At 39.3% G+C, this 15,906-nt stretch overlaps 1 protein-coding gene across 2 annotated transcripts; it reads left to right on the top strand.

The window, feature by feature from the left end:
* The first annotated feature begins 6,952 nt into the window (after positions 1 to 6,952).
* On the top strand, positions 6,953 to 15,483 carry GZMK (granzyme K). 2 transcript variants are annotated; one of them, XM_032625070.1, is made up of 5 exons: positions 6,953 to 7,103; positions 7,378 to 7,525; positions 12,465 to 12,615; positions 13,385 to 13,654; positions 15,085 to 15,483. In XM_032625070.1, the coding sequence occupies exons 1-5, from the start codon at positions 7,040 to 7,042 to the stop codon at positions 15,244 to 15,246; spliced, it is 795 nt and encodes a 264-aa protein (XP_032480961.1). In that variant the 5' UTR covers positions 6,953 to 7,039; the 3' UTR covers positions 15,247 to 15,483. The 2 variants fall into 2 exon arrangements, with proteins under 2 accessions (XP_032480961.1, XP_032480959.1); XM_032625068.1 differs by having other exon boundaries at positions 13,385 to 13,771.
* The last annotated feature ends 423 nt before the right edge of the window (positions 15,484 to 15,906 follow it).

Below are 15,906 nucleotides of genomic sequence, written 5' to 3'. Positions count from 1 at the left end.
TCCCTACGTATCCTCTTGGGTATTAACAATACACATTAGCATTTAAAGGCTCTGAGAAGTCCTGAAGACTAGAGCTACATTTAACTTTGTTTAATTGCTTTGGAACAGGCTGGGCTTAAGAGAATAGAAGAGACTCATAGAGAGAATTTGGAGAACAGAAAGAGGATGTGGCAGTAAAGAGACAAATAGTGATTGAAGTGGTAAAAAAATGTCAGAACAGAGAGTATGACAGGAGTCAGGGGCAGAGGATGCTTCAAGGAAAAACTGGTCAGCAGAAAGAAAAGATGCAGATAAATCAACAAGAATGAGTATTGAGAACAGCCCACAAGTTTCACTGATAGCGTGTTTTAGCAGTGAGAAATGAAAACAATTTGTTGGGATGACAAGAGAGCAAGAAATTGATTATGAAAGAAAGAACTCTGATTAGGAAAGGAAAGGAAGGATAAACTGAGGATCAAACATGTTCAGGTGAATATCTTTCATGAATAGATAGGTCTGTGTGCTTGCATACAAAATTAATGTAGAGATGGTTGGATGGATAGATGGATGGATGGATGGATAGATGGATGGATGGATGGATGGATGGATGGATGGATGGATGGATGGATGGATATTGAAGGATTGAGCTAGTGGAGATGTAGAAATTTAAGTTGCTTTATAAAGAAATAAAGACCCTGGGAGATGAAGAGAAGAATAGAGGTGTCCCTCTGTGGAGGTGTTCCCGCTTGGCCAGGAAGAAAAGATGAGTAGTTAAATAAAAAGAGAGTGTTCACCTTCAACGTCTGAAGTAGAAGGTGAAGTGATGGAGGGAAAGGGGGGCTTGGGAAAGACAGAGTCTGGAAAGGCTATTGTGGCCAGTGATCTAGAGAATGAAGGAGATAAGTGAGAGGATTTCTAGAGTACAATGAACTCTCTACTCTTGAGCTGGTGGGCTAGCCCACTAGGGTACTGTGATTTTCTGCAGCAGAATTCTTAACCTAGAATCTGAGAAAGCAAACGGGAAAGGAGATGTAGGGTTGGGCAGTTCCACAGTAGAAGGTTAAGGAGGCATGATACCTGGAGTTGATAGGTGGGCCTTGTTTGGGTTTTTTTTGTTTGTTTGTTTGTTTTGGCCATGCCCTGAGGCATGCGGGATCTTAGTTCTGCAACCATGGATCAAACCCATGCCCCCTGCAGTGGAAGTACAGAGTCCTAACCATTGGACCACCAGGGAATTCCAGATAGGTGGGCCTTGTTAACATGACCATCTTGTTCAGACTGAAAAGAGGTCAGATGTGTCCAGAAGAAAGCTAGTGGACGTGGGTAAATTGCAAGAAGACCAGTGATCTGAAATTCTGGTGAGAAGAGAAAATATGTGTTTGGATTTTGGAGAGAAGTAGAGGTGAATTAAGGAAGTTGTGAAAGGAAAGAGGATTTACAGAGTTCAAGATCTAAAAGAAAAAAGCACGATCATTACATTGCTGCCAAAACCCATTCACTGACTTGTCAACCAACAATGTGAATGTAGTAGATTATGCTTTTGTTGATTTATATCTTCTCAGCTTGGTGGTCTTTTTATCAGCACTTGCTATAGTTTTGCCATTAGTGCATCAAACTTTTACTTACTAAGACTTGCAAAAATGTGCTTTATTTTCTCTCCTAAAATCATCAATATTTTTTAAAAATATTATGTATATGCTAGCTTCCTTAAAAGGAAATTTAACTAAAGCATTATTTTGTTTATACTTATACTGATTTGTTCATTAGCAAGCTCATTTATTATTACTCCTATTTTCTTTGATGTAGTCGTAAGATCTCTTCACATACTAAAGATATTATCTTTGGGGGGAATGTTTTATCATATGTCTTTGGATATTGCCTCTGGTGTTTTTTGCCTTACAAATGTCAAAGTTTTATATACTCTTATGTATTGGTTTCCTTTATGTCTTCCTCTCTCAAACATTGCTTTTAACTTACCATTTCATTTAATGTTTATAATGGTTTCACTTTTTTCATAGAAAATCTTTGATCCACCTGGAATTTATTTGTGACAAAGAGTACGATAGGGATTTAGGGATCAGTGGGTGTGGGGCAGGGGAATGTGCAAATGTGTATATGTGTATGTGTGTGTGTGTGTGTTGTTTGGTTAATCATTCGCCTTTGGGAAAAGTATTTCTATCACACTTAGAACTGTGTGAAAATTCCTACTTGAATTCATTGTAAATGAAAAATTAAGGAATACTGAATCAATTGATTTATTGAGTTCCAGCTTGGCTACAGCATTTACTGTGTTTCCTTTATGAATGAATCTGACCATCCTCTCTGAAATAACTACTAGTTTTCCTGCTTTATTTTATGAAACCAATCTGATTCATTTAAACAACTTAATTGCTTTCAATGTGAAAAGATTATTCCTTTTAACAGATGTGTTTCTATTTTAAAAAAGATGATATATTTGGCTTGGGACACATCACAGTATCTGAGATGTTCAACTATAAATGGAAGTGTTTCATTGTAAGGCCTCCCATCCTCCATTGATTGTTTTCTTCTTTCCTTCCTCTGCAATATTTATTTATTTCCTTCCTTTCCCTTCCTGCTTCCACATTTCTTCTGGTTTCTATCACCAAGTTCTTTCCCTGACATCTTTCCCTTGACTACATATGGACCCCAGTTTTCTTCCCAAAGCCCCACCAGGTTCATGCAAGTCCTCAATTCCTCTGTGCAAGGCCAGTGGCCCTACAAGTCTGCTGCTGGGAGATAGATCAGGGCTACAAACCTTCCTTTGGCAGTCATCCCTGTTGAAAGGGTTTTCACATGTGTAAATCTTTTAGGACAAACACTGCAGACAGTGTGAGTGATTATGTCCAGTGACATCACAGGACCACACCATGTGGGACTTTCCCTCCCATAACATTTCAACTCAGTGGAAATGAACATCAAAAGCCACCCTGAAGAAGAAAAGAAAAAGAAGAGGTGTCACAAAAGGGCAGCTTGAGGCCTGGAGAAAAAGTTGAGATTAAGACAGTATCTGGCCAGGCAGCCAGCTCCAGGTGTACTGGGAAATCCCCATCTGCCAAATTCTCAAGCTGTTTTCGTGTGGTTATTCCTTATGCCAAGATACCGTCCATACTTACCCATTGTACCTCTCATTCACTGCAGTTATTTCATAGTTGACTTGGAGAGGAGTAAAGGAGGAGGAGGTTAAAGGACTATTGTGTTACTTAACTCAATAGTGGTGAATAGGAAACATACTCATATTTAATAAAGGAAGATAATTAATACGCAAAATATGTTCTGATTAAAAGGCAGAGAAATATAAAACAAATTTCCCTCCATCCTACTTTAATCACCATCATCATTCCACCAAAGGGAGATCATGGAGCAGTTCTCTGAAGTATTTAAAATGAAGTAGCTTAGGAAAAGACAGGGCTCCATATGCTCCATCGCAGCTTACCCAGTTTCTCTACACTGAGGTTAAGTCCAAAGCTTCAGGTCTGAGTCAAGGGATACTTTGCTTTCCTTTGCAGTTGTTCTCAATCTCATCCATTTTATGGAATCTCATGGAAGGAATGGCTATAATCTGAAGTAGGATTTGTCTTCTGGGCACCTTTGGACATAATGTCATCATACAGCACCCCAATAACCCTCCCTACTCCAATTTTCAAAGCTGCCATAGTTTCATCATAATTCTTAGCAGATGCATGTATCAGATTAGCTAAATCATTACTGGACAGAAACCAAGGCCCAGAGGGTGGTGGTCATAAAGGAAGGACCCAGTAGAATTCTGCCAAATCCTGATCTCAAGTGCCTGGTGCAGGACAGCCATGGGAGTCTTGGAAACCTTGGTGTTGGAAAACTTTCCAAAGGAGGTCAAAAGGGAAGAAATGGGAAGGGCTTGAAATAGACATGCTTTGCATTTGTGTCTACAGAGCAGTACTCAAACTACCCATGGGGTAGACCAGGTACGTTTTGAAATTTTGTTTGTTCGTTCATTTGTTTGGTTTTTGTTTCAATTCATTGTGGACTGATACTTTTATACAATAAAACACAGATGAGTAGGAAAATTAAATTTAAAAAGGCATACAAAATGCATGCCTTATTATATGATTAGGTTGGACAGACATTAAATTACATTTCATTAAATAAAGTAAATTAGTACAGAGTCATGATAAATGACTGTAACAGCCTCTAAACTCTTTCTCTCAACTTCTGTCCTCATCTTGCCCTAGATGGGTAATAAGCAGGTCACACACCGGCACAGGTCTGGTAGCCATCCTTTGAGTGACAAGGCTTTAGAGGGCGTGGCTAATGAATGTGATGGAAGCCCAAGGGAGAGAACCACATGTGGCCTTTGGAGCTTCCAGACAACTGCTCTGTATGGGTCTCTCGAAACACAGAAGGGTCGAGAGACAGTAGGGATGGAGGAAAACAAAAACCCGGAGCTCAAAATCAGCATCGCCAAGAACAGCTAATAGGGACAGCTGAACACAACACAGCAAAGGAGAACCTCAAGGCCCCTGACCTGTGAACTGGTCCCGCTCGGAGCACCGCCTCACACTTGCTCAGCCCAGCACAGCTGCTACAAAATTCATCCAAAGCAAACACGGCTCTCCCCGCAGCAGACTCAACAGAACAAAAATCGACATCAAGAAATAAATTAGATGGTGGAGCTCATCATGTTACACAGCTCACTGTTCTCAAATCCAGGATCCTGAATGTTATAACAAATGATGCTATTAACCCCCGCATCAGTTTAAAGCCCAAACCAAATAACTCCTTACTATAAACCAACATGATTCTCAGAATTTTCCAGGACAGCTACAAGAAAGAGTTATGAGACCGTCCGGGAAAAAAAGCCAAAAATTCTAAAGAAAAAAAAAATCCTCCCAATTGAATTAAATCTCACCATGTCTAATTGCAGTGTATATGGCTAAATCCTTTTTCCCTCTGCACAGGCAGCTTGCCTCTTAGAGCATCTAAGCCCCAGAACTTGTCAAAGTAGGGCAGGCATGTGGTCAGTTTGAAAGCCACATGGACCCTGGAGCCAGCACCTAAGGGTTTAAGAACTGATCTGCCACCTGCTAGGTCAGTAATCTCCAGCAAGTCTTTATCCACAAAACAAGACTAATGACAGCCACCTCCCAGGAAATAGAGTTGAAAATGCCTAGCAATTTGTAAAAATCTATGTGGATACTAGTCCTTACTACACAGAAATAAGCAGCTGAGAGATTTTTTAACCATGCCCCCCTGCCACCCCGGCAAAAATGAAGCTCTGTCTTTTACACAGTTCATTTCTTCCTCACAGCTCAAATCACTTCCAAATGTCACACATTATCTTTCTTATGTTCCCAACATCACTGCAATACAGTGGGGAGCTGGCATCATCAAGCCCACTTTACAGCTTGCAGAAGTGGCACATGAGGAATCCATCAAGGCACACCAACAGTGACAACAATGACTTGCAAAGTAACGAGGACCTTTGGCTGGAAATAATAAATCTGCTTTAAGTTTGTGGCTTTTCTTAATCCGGCTCCTCCTTGTCTCACCCACAGGTCGATGAGACAGGAAGTCACTACTCTGCATTGGTTTTGTTAATTCTTCTTATTTACCATGCAGGAGAGCTTTACTGTTGCTGCATCCTGGTAAAGTGCAAACAGGATACTTCTCAAATTCTGTGCTCCGGTGGTATATTTATTAACATACAAGTTATTTCAGATCAGGCAAATGATTTGGTCCGGCTTGTATGCTGTGTAACCTTAGGCAAATTACGTAGCCTCTCTGAACCCATTTCTTCAGTTGTAACATAAAAATAGTAGTTTGTCCTGCCTTTCTCACAGACATAAGACATGAAAACATATAAATGATCATGTAAAGAGAATTTTGGAAATAATTTAAGACACATTAAATTATAATGTAGAATATACAAGTATAATATTGTTTTTTATTATTCCCACTGTCTTATGCTAGAGAGCAATTTAGTAGGAGTCTTTCGCAATCTGCCAAGAAAAATAGCTCTGTATTTCAATTCTCCTTTATAAAAAAAATAAAAGATAGGACACACATATCTTAGAAAAAGGAAAATAAGGTCTGTTAATTCAAGGTAAATTTTGGTCAGTGTTTCTGCAAAGCGATTGGGGTCATGCATGGTGCCTGACTTGTCTATCCATACTCATTTTATAACATTTGCACTATTGATCAGCACCCAGCACAAACAGAATCTCGTAGAATCTTAAGTCGAATACCTTTTGTAGTGAAGGAGAAAGTACAGTAGAAAGCCTGGCAATGTGTTTCATCTGTTCCTGGGGAGAGTGACAAAGTGCAGTCCTTGATTTTTAAAAGATATTATTAAGGCCCTGGATAAACACATGGTCATTTTCAATTAAAAATGAGTAAAAGAGACACTCCGAATTAGATATATGTTGCCAATATTCCCCTTTAATAACATTATTAAATCTTCCAAAAATGTAATGAAAATTTAACCAAATTTGGTCAAATTTAGAGAAAATGGCATGACTACGAATAAATTTGCTACAAAACATATGGGTTTCTCTGGATGATGTTCAGGCTTTAGCTAAGCCTTATTGTAAAGCAGCCGTGATCTGTGCAAGGTTCCACGTCTCTCTACATAATAAATCTATGTCCAAATGAAAAATAGAGAGAAACTAAATATGATAGGCATCGTTTTCTGCCAGGAAAAATAGTAAGTATTACTTTAGAGCAATGAACATCTTTGAACTTCATTAAGTTCTTATGGCTTGCATATTTTTTATTCTCTCACCATTTATAACACGAATACTTATATAGATATTGAAAATGGTTAACTACAGAAATGAGTACTTTATGACACACATACCTTGCTCTAAAAAGTGCTAAAAGCACAATTCCGAAACTCCCCAAACTGATATATACCTTTAATCTTAGGTGTGAAAAACTTTACCTCTAGAACACTTGTGGTGAGAAAGTTAAATTTGCAAAATCGAAACTCAGTCTTCACACTCTTCTTCCTTCACCAATACAGTCACAATATTTCATCTGGGCTTCTTAAATCTAAGCCATTGAAATGACTAAGTTTTCTTCTTTTTTTCTATGTTTCCTAATAGCCGGGACTTACATGACTCCAGAGTGTAAGTATCTCCCATACCTGCCACATGTGAGAATTAAATGATTTTCTAGTGATTGTATTGTTACATTATAAATGAAAATAATTTTTACCTCTATGTAGCTCCCTCTAAATGTAATGTATTATCCAGTTGTTCATCAGTAAAATTATAATAACTATTAGGTGACTGAAAGATTTTTTTAATCTTTGAAAAATGATATAATGACTGTCAAAAGAAGAATTACATGAAATAATCTGCTTAGATCTTTTGCATTAAATCTTTTGGTTTTCTTTTGGAGGTTTCAACATGGAGATTATCGGTGGGAGAGAAGCGTCACCTCATTCCAGGCCATTTATGGCTTCCGTGCAGTATGGCGGCAATCACATTTGCGGGGGCGTGCTAATCCATCCACAGTGGGTGCTGACAGCGGCCCACTGCCACTCTCGGTGAGTAGTAGGCTTACTGTGTTTCCTCACGTTGGCTAGAAAAGAAGCTCGCCTCTCCCAGGAGAGAATTTGATCTACCCTTAGCTACTGTGATAACTGACCAACTGGTGGAGTTTATTTACCCTCTCACACATCCGCGATTCTGCCCCAAGTTCTCCTTTTCTGGGAGATCTAGGCAACCCAATAGACAAATTCAAGTCCTTCATGTAATGCCTGGGAACACAGCAACAGTTATGAAGCGGCAGTATTCCTGACCTTGTTAGGGGAAATCAGACAACCTGCGTTTGCACCCCATTTTACAAATGGGAAATAATAATAATAGTATATAACTGCTTCATGGGGTTTTGAGGATTAAATAGTATCTATTTAAATATTTTAGCATGCTTAGCACATAGTGAGCTGCAAATAAGTTGCAGCTCTTATTACTGTTATATGTATGAGGAACCTGCTTTGCTAATGGATTTTTGAGACCCCTTACCTTTACTCCTCTGCTCAATGCCCACCGCAGAGGTCTGAGGCCCACAGTTTGGGAATCACAGCTGTAAGGGGCAACAATCTTACTAGGTGAAAAAAAAAAAAGTATAGATGATTTACAAAGAAAAAGAGAGAGAGAGCTATTTTTTCTGGGATACGTAAAATGAAAGCTTTTCTAAAGACGGACTATAACCTCTCATTCTATGATTCTCTTACTTCAGCTAAAAATGTCCAAAACCCTTCTTGGGATGCCGCTACCATCACAAAAGGAAAAGCAATAGAAACCTAATTTGGCATTTGTTGTTTTGTTTGTTTGTTTCGGCTTGGGGGGTGATTTTTTTTTGTGTGTGTGTGTGTGGTACGCGGGCCTCTCACTGTTGGGGCCTCTCCCGTTGTGGAGCACAGGCTCTGGATGCGCAGGCTCAGTGGCCATGGCTTGCGGGTCCAGCCACTCCGTGGCATGTGGGATCTTCCCGGACCGGGGCACGAACCCGTGTCCCCTGCATTGGCAGGCGGACTCTCAACCACTGTGCCACCAGGGAAGCCCGGGGGCTGGTGTTTGTTTGTATGTTTCTTCCTTATGTTTCTTGCCTGAATAAGCTAAGAAAAGATGGGGCCTTCTCCTTTCCTTACAAATATGACAGCACTTCACTTAAGAACCTCTTAGCCATAATCATTTACTCTCTAGGCATCAGTTATATCTAAATGGAACAACTGAATTGACTTGCTTCCCATATTTTGGGGATTTTGCTTGGTTGCTCCATTTTAATGAGACTGTTTGAACACAAATTAGAAATTCTGAAGCCTGCAAACTGTGGGAACTTCTGTTTTATTTCTAAATAGCAAGCCACTAATTTCCAATTTAACATGGTTACTTCATTTAAGCAGGGTTCTTGCTGTCACAGAAATCACCCTTGTGTCCTCATTAGTTCTGTCTTTTCTAGGGCACTTGTCCCCTGGGGACCAGCTAAGCAGAGGGTGACTATCAATAAATGTTCATTCAATTCAGAATATGCACATCTTCAAATATGCTTGTGGTTACACATTCAAATGGATTATAACCTCCCCAGACACAGAGCTTGATTTATTATAAATGCTGAACAAATGCTGGATAGAAAAAAGGAAATAAATTGGAGGGGAGGGGATTTTTGGGATTTTGGTTTTTGCTAAGCTAAATGAACACTATGTGAAGTCCTTCACAAGCCATAAATTGCTATCCAAAGGTAAATAGTATTATTAAGTTGAATTTTAAATTTTGTCAAGTGAACTTGACTCAGTAGAAATAGATTCCCAAATTGAAAAATTCGGAAAAAGAGGTCTTGGAATTAAAAAAAAAAAAAAAAAAAACTATTGCTAAATATTATTTTAAATGGCTGTAGTTTAAAGAACTGCAGAATATGTGGATCAGATTTCCTCCACAGGACACTTGGGTGTAAAAATATAGGCAGATTGGTGCTTAGAAAAACATTAAGCTTTGTGAAATCCAAAATATTTATGAAATAGTTCAATGGTGGCTTCCCACAAATGGACTCCCAAGTATCCTACGAGAATAGCTTACTAACTCCAGGCCCCTCTCTCAGCAAAATGGTGAAGGGGGCCAAATCTGGGGTGTTCCCTTCTCACTACCCATCCACACTAAGTTCCTCACTTAGTCTCTTGGCCCCTTTATTAGTTGCCATGCCAATTACAAAAGGAAACCAGTAAAAAATCCTCTTGTATAACATTTTCAGCATTTCAATTTATCAGAAGCAAAACTCTCACCAACTCTTGTCCACTGTCTTCCCTAGTCTCCTCCAATGCCTTCTCCCACTGAACACTCCCCCATCCTTTCACCTGCCTAGCCAGTGAATAGATGGAACCTCCTCGCTCCAACCCAGCCCCTTCCACATGGCCTCACTCCATCCCAAATCACTCAAGGCTCCCAGAGTAGAATGGTTACCAATCCAGACCCCAGGTTCAAACAAAAGAAGCTTTAATCCCCCCTGCATTTGCATCCCAGAGCCTCCGCTTGATATTGGTGGGACTTTCTCAAGTTCGTCAATTTATCTGATCATCAATTCCCTCATCTGCAAAATGGGGATAATCTTAATACCTCCTCCACAGGGCTGTTGTGAGGTTTAAATGAGGGAAAATATGTAAAATGCTTAGCACAAAACCTGGCACACTACAGTAACCTAATAAATGTCATCTAATGTTATATTAATATCTGTACCTTCCATGGTAATCACTGAGGAACAAATATCATGGTCCAGTCGTGTTGATGGGATAAAACCATGACAGCCCATCTCTGACAGCCAGGTAGTTCCCTCCTCTCTTAGGCAAGAGAATTCCAAAAATAGGGACCCTACCTTCACTAACACACCCAGAGGAATGGGTCTAAGCAGAAACACTGCTCAGTGCCAAAGCAGAGTGGCAGAGGAAATAAGAGGCTTGAAGGGGCTTGGCACGGGGCTTATAGAGGTGCCATGCAGCCAGACACCTCCAGATGATTCTGACGCAGGTGGTCCAAAGGCCACCTGTGGAGAAACACTGCGCTGTGCAAAAGAGACACTAGTATTGGCACTTCTCCTCGGTGGTTATTCATACCTGGATTTAGGTAAGGAGGTGGGATCCTAGAACTCAGGTAATTCCAGGTATCCTGTGGGCAGAAAAAAATTGACCACTGTAGTACAGATTACAGTTGAAGTATATCTAGAAATGGAAAGTTCAGAAAACAGTCATGGTCTGCTTGGGTTGTTTTGGGTATTCATATGTCCCAGTGGAGATAAAAATAACTAAAACACTTCAAAGCCATTAACAAATCAAGGAAATTGGTAAAAGATGAAGGAAAAACAGACATTTTCTCAGCACCCTTTCCCTACTCAGAATTCATCTTCCACGTCCTGCATTTGTATCTCCCAGCCTTCCTGTGTTAGTTATTTATGTATGTATCCATCTTTTCTATTATATCAGTAATCCCAGGGATTTTGTATCATCCTTCCCCTCCAAAGCTTTGGGTTTAGTGAGTATGCTGAATTTGGGTTTGAATCAATCCTGAGAAATCCAATCTACATCCTTTGAGAAATTTCATCCCCATCCTGATTTTGCAATAGACAAACTTTTCAACAAATAGAGCTGAAATTCCCAAAATAAACCAGAATAAACTCTTTTGGTAGAAACCAAAAAACGGTAATTCGCAGCAGTCACAGCCTTGCCATACGCAAACCCACCCCAGCATAGCCATATACTGGCTCCCCAAACCTAAAACAACCTCTTATTCCTTTTTCCGTATGTTTCTGTGCTCTTTTTAATTTTTATTAATCTTTATTCATATGTATATATGTGTGTTTATTGGGTATGTGTGCTTTTATTGTAATCTGCCCTGACTCTTTTCCACATGACAATGAAATAGTTACATGTAAACAAATATAATTCCTTTTATCACCTTTCTTGTTCCAAAAAAGGATTTGAAGTCATTTCCTGAGAACACACATTAAAATGGGATATTTTTGTAGTATGCAAATGGCTCCAAGGTGTTGTCAAGATCTCAAAAAAAAATTTATATATTTCATAACTAGATATAAATATAATTTTATTCAACATACAGTAAATCAGATCAACTGTTGAAATACTGGTACTAAAATTGTATATGACTAGAGATTTAAAAAAAAAAAACTGTTGTTTCTTCATCTGACTCACCAGTTTTTATCCCCTAGATCTCCACAATGGAATTACCAATGACTACTAACTCTAAAGTGTCTTAATTTCAAATGATTTTTCACCTTGAGGAAAGTTTTCCCTTCTTGTCTAAATCATCTTTCTAACTGAGGGGACAGAACATATGAGTATAGTTGAAAGCCATCTAATGGACTTTACTTCTCCATATTGCCCTGAGATGAGGTTTAGACATACCAGATTAGCAAGTGTAGAGTTGTGCCTTTTTACCTTTTAGTTATTAAAACACTTAACATTGGGAAGATGAAAAATTTCTGGATATTGATGGTGGTGGTGATGGATGAACAGCAATGTGAATGTATTTAATGCTTCAGAACCATTTAAAAACGGTTAAAGTTATAAATTTCATGTTATGTATATTTTACCTGAATAAAAAAAACTTAGCAATGGTGGATATAAATCACAACCCACAAACTCGAGAAATATAATTTCCTTTATTTTTATATAAATTAACACGACTTTATTGTAAACTTGATCTCAGTCACTTAGGATTTCACTCCTTTTTCCCCACAGTAGGGTACAAGTCCTGATAGTCTTTTGCAAGGCTGGGGAATTGGAGTGGGATGGGTTTGGCCCTTGTTATCATCCATTTGTGATTGGGTCCACTGACACCTCTGTCACTCCACCTAATCCTACACAGGCTGGAGCTGGTCCTTATTCCTGTAGGTATATGGCCTCCTCCACCATTTCTACTCCTCACTGGAAGATTTGAGAATCATTCTGTGGTGTCTATTCTCTTTGCTTTTTTTAGGTTTGCCAAAGGCCAGTCTTCCAGAGTGGTTTTAGGAGCACACTCTCTCTCAAAGAATGAGGCCTCCAAACAAACATTTGAGATTAAAAGATTCATACGATTCCCAGGATTTACATCAGATCCTAAATCAAATGATATTATGCTGGTTGAGGTATGTAGCATTGCATTCCTTCAGTTTCTCCAACATTCTTATACAGCACAGTTCAGTTGTTAAATCATCTACACAAAAGGATGTTGTTGGCACTTTCCCCTTGTTCGAGGTGATTGTGACATATTTTATAAGGGCCCATTATACTCCATTTACTGCCTTGAGAGAAACAAGAAGTTATCACAGATGTATCTGGGCTGTGTTTATACAAGTTAAAACAGCTCTGATGCTCGCATACGTGGGAGGAGAACACCCCAACAGGCCCAAGGATCCAGGCTGCAAGCTTTTTCCCCAATGCTTTTCTCATTAGCAAATGAAAAATACAAGTCACTTATACAACAGAGCCAAGCAAGTGACTTCAGGGATAGAGAAGTGAGTTACAACTTAGTCTAGACCATACTTAGTCTAGTCCAAACTTAGTCTAGACCATACTCAAGGGTCCTATCTAGCAGGAAATAGCCCAGCCCTCAAAGTCATGACCTATGGATGTTATTCCACAGCAAACCATCCAATGTGGAGTAAAGGCCAGTTTGCTAGAGACTGGGCAAAATTCCTGCTCTGTGTAAGCTCCCTCCCCAAGGATCACTGAGCTCTAAGGGAAATGAAGAGCATGTTCAGAAAAGCAACAACCACAAATGCAGCTGTGGGCTACCACCAAAGTAGATTCAAGAAGAGGGACGCCCTCCTAGCACAGAGGGACCACACATACATCACTCAGGCTAATAATACTACTGGGGACAAATGATAATTTATTCTCTTTTCAATCTGTCAGCTTCACACGGCCGCAAAACTCAACAAACATGTCCAACTGCTCCACCCAAGAGCCAAAGATGATATTAAAGCTGGAACAAAATGCCAGGTTATTGGCTGGGGAGCCACTGACCTAGAATTTTTAAGGCCCTCTGATACCCTGCGAGAAGTCACTGTTACTGTCATAAGTCGAAAAGTTTGCAACAGCCCAAGTTATTACAACCACCACCCTATTATAACTAAAAACATGGTATGTGCAGGAGATGCCAGAGGCCAGAAGGATTCCTGCCAGGTAAGAACCCCTCACTCAAACAGGCATTTCAGGCTGCTGAGCTACAGTCAGGCCCCACCTGCACACCTGCACCGAGGAGGAGAGGCGTGGAGAACATCGCATCACAACTCCAAAAAGGTGCCCTCCGATCCTGCACAGTGTTCTCTTTGCTTTCTCATCTACCAATGCAAATGAGTCATAAGTACTTGCGCAACACGTAGTAAGCACTCATTAAGTGTTAACTTAATATCCTTAAAAGGATAGTTAACTATATCTGATAACTTTTACTGAGGGGTATTACCACCCTTAGAAAGCCTACCAACTCTGAGGTCAGTAGTGGTGATTAGAAGATAACTTCTCAACCCCCCACCATCACCACCTTTAAACTAATAGGTCTTCTAAAACCCAAATGCAAAAAGCTCAAATGTATATTATGTGTTTCTTAAATAATGTTGACTAACTGCTAACTGACTAAAAGGAACAACAGTCATGCTTTTCAAAATCTTCTATTTCCTGAGGTAGTAAAAAAAAAAAAATAGGTGATCATGTTTACAGGTGATGAAGGCTACCTAGCACAGATGGATTACTAATTTTTTTTTAAATACAATATAATATTCACATTATACTATATTAAGCATTATCAAGGGGAGGGTATGATGATGACAAACATCATGTGTAACTGCGGTGCCCCAAGATCATCAACCCCCTCAGCCTCTATTTTCACAGCCAACCAAGCACAAAGTACTGCAGTTTTTGATGTGATTGGTAGCAGAGGCAAAGACTGCTCTTTAGATTTGAAAACTAGCTCCTTATCTGAAAGGCAAGGCTTCCCCCTCTATCACCTTGTCACTTTCCTTGACAGAATTTTTGTTTATTGTTTTGTTGTCAGAGTGAGTCCTCAAGAATCAGTTCATTGAGCAAGTATTTACTAAGTGTTGGGTATGTGCAGAGCCCCAAGTTCAATCATATGATGATAGAAAAAAATAATAGAGAAGATAGAGTACCTGCCACCAAGACATTTACTTCAATACATTGCTCTTTTCTACCAGTCTCAATAGCAACTTGATTTCAAATCCATGAGCACCAAAATGGAATTCATAATTTTGAAAATTTCTTTTATTTCCGTGGGTTATTTCAAACTTTATGCCTACCCATTTCTTCATGAATAAAGTTCAGCAGTCACTGATTACCAAAGGATGTAAATATACATAGTCTTAGACAGAGACAGGGACATGGACAAAGAGAGGCAGACAGACAGATGGACAGAACCATGATCCTGGATGGAGACAGAGACACAGAGAATGTATACTGCATCAGGGGCTGTATCAGGCACTCTGCAGGACACAAAGAAACCAAGGACCCAGATAATAATCCTTTGAGTAACTAACAGCTGATGGTTGAAAAAGTTCAACAGCTTCTTACCAAGTATCTGCCCGTTTTCTTCTTTCCAGGGTGACTCAGGGGGCCCCATGATCTGCAAAGGTGCCTTCCATGCCCTAGTCTCTGGAGGTCGTAAATGTGGTGATGCCAAGAAACCTGGAATCTACATCCTATTAACCTGGAAATACCAGGCTTGGATCAAAAGCATCTTGGCCCCATCTCATGCAAACTAAGACTACACATGATTTTCTTAGCTCTACCAGTTGCTTGTTTTCATTTTTGTTTCATAATATGTTCCACAGGCCAACTTATCTTCAGAGGTAGTTGAATGTAGCTAAAGTGGAGCACAGTTAGGGTCCACTCCTGACCCATTAGGACTGATTTTTTTAAGAAGTCAAGTTCTTTTTCACATGTACCACTGATGTATTTCTACTCTGCTGATCTTATTCTGAATAAAATTTAGAAGACTATCTGCTTGTCTTGTATGGAAATAAGATACAGGGAACGATATATCCCCTGACTCCACACACTATCCCCCAAAAGGGCAAAAAGGTGATTAAACAAGACAGTAATGGCATCACCTTTAACCAGGTTTATGTTGTGATTTCTGCTGGATCATCCTAAGCTGTATTTTTAAAATAAGAAACACTAAATTCAAACACCCTAACTCAAGTTAAGAAAAAATCATAAAAAAAAAGAAAAGAAAAAATCATCAAGGTTTATACAAATATTTAGATAGCACTTATTATTTTTTTATGTCACATTTTGTTCCAAACAGGATTTAAAGCAAAATACAAAAATACCTGCAATAAAACAAAATATGAAATTAAAAACAATTTTTCATCAAAAAATTAATAAAAATACAATGTGATCCAGCAATTTCACTTCTGGAT

The sequence above is a fragment of the Phocoena sinus genome, chromosome 3 (genome assembly GCF_008692025.1).
Source record: "Phocoena sinus isolate mPhoSin1 chromosome 3, mPhoSin1.pri, whole genome shotgun sequence".
Taxonomy (NCBI): domain Eukaryota; kingdom Metazoa; phylum Chordata; class Mammalia; order Artiodactyla; family Phocoenidae; genus Phocoena; species Phocoena sinus.
Note: the sequence above shows the minus strand (reverse complement) of the source record. Positions and strands in the feature narration are given on the sequence as shown.

Coding starts and splice junctions, on each gene's coding strand:
- GZMK (XM_032625068.1), top strand. CDS start 7,040: ATGACTAAGTTTTCTTCTTTTTTTCTATGTTTCCTAATAGCCGGGACT. Junction 7,104..7,377: donor GACTTACATGACTCCAGAGT/GTAAGTATCTCC, acceptor TTTCTTTTGGAG/GTTTCAACATGGAGATTATC. Junction 7,526..12,464: donor GCGGCCCACTGCCACTCTCG/GTGAGTAGTAGG, acceptor TGCTTTTTTTAG/GTTTGCCAAAGGCCAGTCTT.